Source organism: Seriola lalandi, unplaced genomic scaffold (assembly GCF_002814215.2).
Source record: "Seriola lalandi dorsalis isolate HSWRI2012SDOR001 ecotype SW California unplaced genomic scaffold, Sedor1 jcf7180002034634, whole genome shotgun sequence".
NCBI lineage: Eukaryota > Metazoa > Chordata > Actinopteri > Carangiformes > Carangidae > Seriola > Seriola lalandi.
In genome coordinates, this window is record NW_019505210.1 from 1 (window position 1) to 3,849 (window position 3,849).

At 40.1% G+C, this 3,849-nt stretch overlaps 1 protein-coding gene across 1 annotated transcript; it reads left to right on the forward strand.

The window, feature by feature from the left end:
- The first annotated feature begins 1,863 nt into the window (after nucleotides 1-1,863).
- LOC147819866 (uncharacterized) lies at nucleotides 1,864-2,665 on the forward strand. Its single transcript, XM_087169768.1, has one exon. It carries the CDS (start codon nucleotides 2,000-2,002, stop codon nucleotides 2,648-2,650), a length of 651 nt encoding a protein of 216 aa, XP_087025894.1. The 5' UTR covers nucleotides 1,864-1,999; the 3' UTR covers nucleotides 2,651-2,665.
- The last annotated feature ends 1,184 nt before the right edge of the window (nucleotides 2,666-3,849 follow it).

The window sequence follows — 3,849 nt, forward strand, 5'->3', positions numbered from 1 at the left end:
TTACTTTACGATACAAATGCTGTGATTAAGCTGAAGTATTCAAAACTCAACTACTTTGAGGAGATCGACTGAGCTCGGTGTTACTTTTTGAATGTTACTTGGAAGCAAATGTTCCACTAAAGACTCACTCAATGTGCCAGGCTTCTGCTCATGTGTGTAGGTCATTCCATGAGCCGATCACATCACGACCTTGCTCTTCAGTAGTCAGTTACCATTTGCCTTTTAACTTAACAGAGAACATCTCTCTAAGGTGTGCAATCGTTCGTGTGTAAGTTGGTCTATCCTTCTTTTTTTTTTTTTTGTAGCATTTGTGTTGGGAAGGCATTTTTCTGTATAGATGGCTGTGAACTGCCCTCCTCTTCACATGTTGACCCGTCATAACCATGGCCATTTGTTGGTGAAATGTGAAGTGCAATTGCTATTGGTCAGTATTTCGTCGTAGGGAATTTAAGGGTTTTGTTGTTGCTTGGTTGAGAAGACTATTTCGGCATGACTTGCAAGAACTGTTCCCCTGATTTGCACTACAGGATAGAAACGAAACAGAACGAAGGGGCAGTAGTTGGATGCTTTTTTGGTCATGTATAATTTGCACTTCCTGTTCGTAGTTGCTATTTGAAATGATAAAAAAAAAAAAAAGTTAGGTGCCTCTTGCCAAAAAGCTTTTTGATTAGCATAATCAAAGAAAGTCAAGTAGAAATCCAAATCTGCCAGTAAATTATTCTAATATTTTTTCAGCATCTTTTAAGAAAGAATTGCTTCAGTTTTCTTAGTATGCTTTTAGATGCATTGACTTATACCTGTGCCCAAAAAATGACAGACATCACTGTGAGTATTTACTTTTTACAAAATTTAAATTCATAAATTGAAAGCATTTATATGGAAATTGTTAATTTTCTGAAAATTGTTTTGTTTTATGAAAGAAAAGTGTTGTCTGATAATTTTTCCCCTGACTTGACAGAGAAATTAAGAAATATCCAAACTATATTTAAATAATTCATCTGAAATTGTTAGAAAAAGAATAAATATTAGATCAGATTTCTCTCTGTTGATTATTACCTTGGATTTGAAATATGGATATTTAATATGATTTACAGATTAACTATCTGTGCCATGTTGATGCAATTAAAGAGTCTTCTGAAAATAAAGGGACTTATGTGAAACTGAACGGGTTGATTTTCTGAATGTTGTTAGGACTTGGGGACTGTTTCTCCTCTTTGAATCGTCTCTCTGATTCACAAAAAAACTGCAACACCCTCACCCCACTCTTCAAAACTGGACTGGTACAACTCATTTCACTATTAGTAATTAAAATAAGGCAAAGCAGAAATAATCTCCAATTTAAGCCTTAGTATGTGAATAGAATGATCATTTTTAGACTCCCCAAGTAAAATTTGAAGTTGTAAGAACAAACCAAGCTAATTTCTTGCTTCAAAAAAAGTGACCTTGTCCTATAACTTAAAATCTTGAATTGGGATTTATTATAAAGCAAGAAACTTACTTTGAGGAAGGTTGTGATGATATTTAATTGTAAATTTATTGCAACTTGATGTTGATTAGGAGTGTAAAAAGTTGGACCAACTCAAGACTTATGACATAAAACTCAGCATTCTTTTTAAAGTTTGTTTCCTTGACATTTTGAATTTTCTCAGCTTTTCTTTTTACAGCTTGGGACTGAAATGAATATGTTATAAGCTAAATGAAATATAACTTTTATGAAGTCTGTATCTGCTCTGTGCGGTTTCAAGGTATCACACTTTACCTGACGTCTCCTCCCAGGTAAATGTCCTTGAAGGCATAGTACTCACCTTCTGCATCAATCTGTTTTTAACTTGAAGGATCAAAGGTCTTTTATAAGTTATCGCTGGAATTTGCTCAGGCGCTCAGTCAGTCAGAGGCAGGCGGACTGTGTCACTACTTTGATCCCTCCAGCTCTTCTCCTCCACCTTAAACTTCAGCTCTGTAAAAAAAAAACAACAGCAGCAAAACAAAACCAGCAACCATGGACAACATCTATGACACAATAGATGACGGGAATCTGCATGAAGAGCGCCGTGATGGAGCCGACAGCCCCGACCGGGAGCCCAGATGTGAGAGCTCAGGCGAGGCGAGGGAGCAGCTGTACAGCGAGGTGCATGTCCACGCCTCCGCGGGAGAAGAGCGCGGCTCGCCGGACTATATGGAAATCAGGGAGGTAAGACACAGCTGCTCGTCCTCTTCATCCAGCGACGACGATGAGGTTAAAGAGAAGGAGGTAGAGCACAAAGTAGCGGCGGTGGTGGAGCCGGAGCCGGAGCCGGAGCCTGTGGCGGAGTTGAAGGTAGAGCAGGTGAACGGCGAGGTGCACGACGGATCCAGGCGCTCATCGGCCTCCTCAGCATCTTCCGCCTCCAATGGAGACCCGTGCGACGACCCGCCGGTTCAGCCGAGGTTTCTGGAAGAGGATAACGCCGAGGACGGGATGCTGATGGCGTACACCCACTTCAACACTGACCCCAAGCCGGAGGAGTCTGTCGACTACAGCCTGAAAACTCTGGAGAACGTCACTCTGGATGAGAGCAGCGCTGCCCCAGCTGACCCCAGCCAGCCTGAAATCTCTCTGTTCGTCAAGGTAAGGCACAGATACAAGATGACGGAGTCCCTGCTGGGGTGACCCAGGTCAAGCCTCAGTTTGCCTCAGCCTCAATGTTCCGCATTAGGACAGCTGAGGACAGCTGCAGGGAGGCCGGGCACCAATATACACCAGATTTGCCAAAAAGCTCCTTGAAGCAATTCTGTGTATTCTCTGCTGTACTGGGGAACAGTACAGTTTTTAAAATTTATTTATTTATGTATTTTATTTTCTAGCACAGTTGTCATGTTTCTTTGGTGTTATAGTGTTGGTTGCTCTTGGTGGAACAGCAACACTGCAGGGTGTAAATTTTTAAAAGCTTAAACAGATGTAGCCTTAAACCAGCTGGCATATTCTGAATTTGGAGACAGAGCAAAATATTTTATTGATTTATTGATTGCAGCCATTCAGTAATGGTCATATTACAGGCTAATGAGCAGTGAATATGACAATAAAACAGGCTCATATTCTTTTCTCCTGTGCATATAAAACTGTCCTTGATTTCCACTGTAGAACAGTGTTGTGTTATCTGGTATATAATTGCATATGAAAGTCAAAAACATACACACATTAGCCTCCAAAGTCATGATATAATAATAATCTTATAAAAATAATCTGAAGCACTGCCATCACTGAATAATAGACCCAAATCTGAATAAATTTAATTTGTTATGTAAATGTGCACAATCAAGAAATGGGACTTACTGGATTTATTTTTTGTTGGCCATATAAAAAAATATGAAAATTGTATATTCAGAAATATCTACTACAATTGATTTCCGTAAGAAAGACAGAAGCAGCGATCTCTGTCAGTGTCAGTGACTTTAATGTGTTGGCAGTCTGATGTAATAATTAACTCGTTTCCTGCAGGGCCATAGAAACCAGGGGTGAACTCCATGGCTGAGCAAATCTGACTGTGTGTTTTGCTGCATTTCTGATAGAGCTGGTCTGTGAAGTGTACTATCAGCACACGCAGGGGTCACTTTGCTGATTGGGCAACACAGATTGAGAGTCACTGGGCCGGACTCAAGGAGCTCTGTTTGAGCTCAGTACAGCCCTTGTAATAGGGAATGACAGTAGTGGGTTTATGCTGAATTTTAAAATTGCCCTGCCAGGCTATGGTTAGATAGAATGGGTGTATTCAATCAACACAGATGAGTTGTAAACAAACAAAAAATAATTGCTACAATCTGGCCTGGATGATGATTTCTGAAAATAATCAAAACTCACTCCTCTAATTG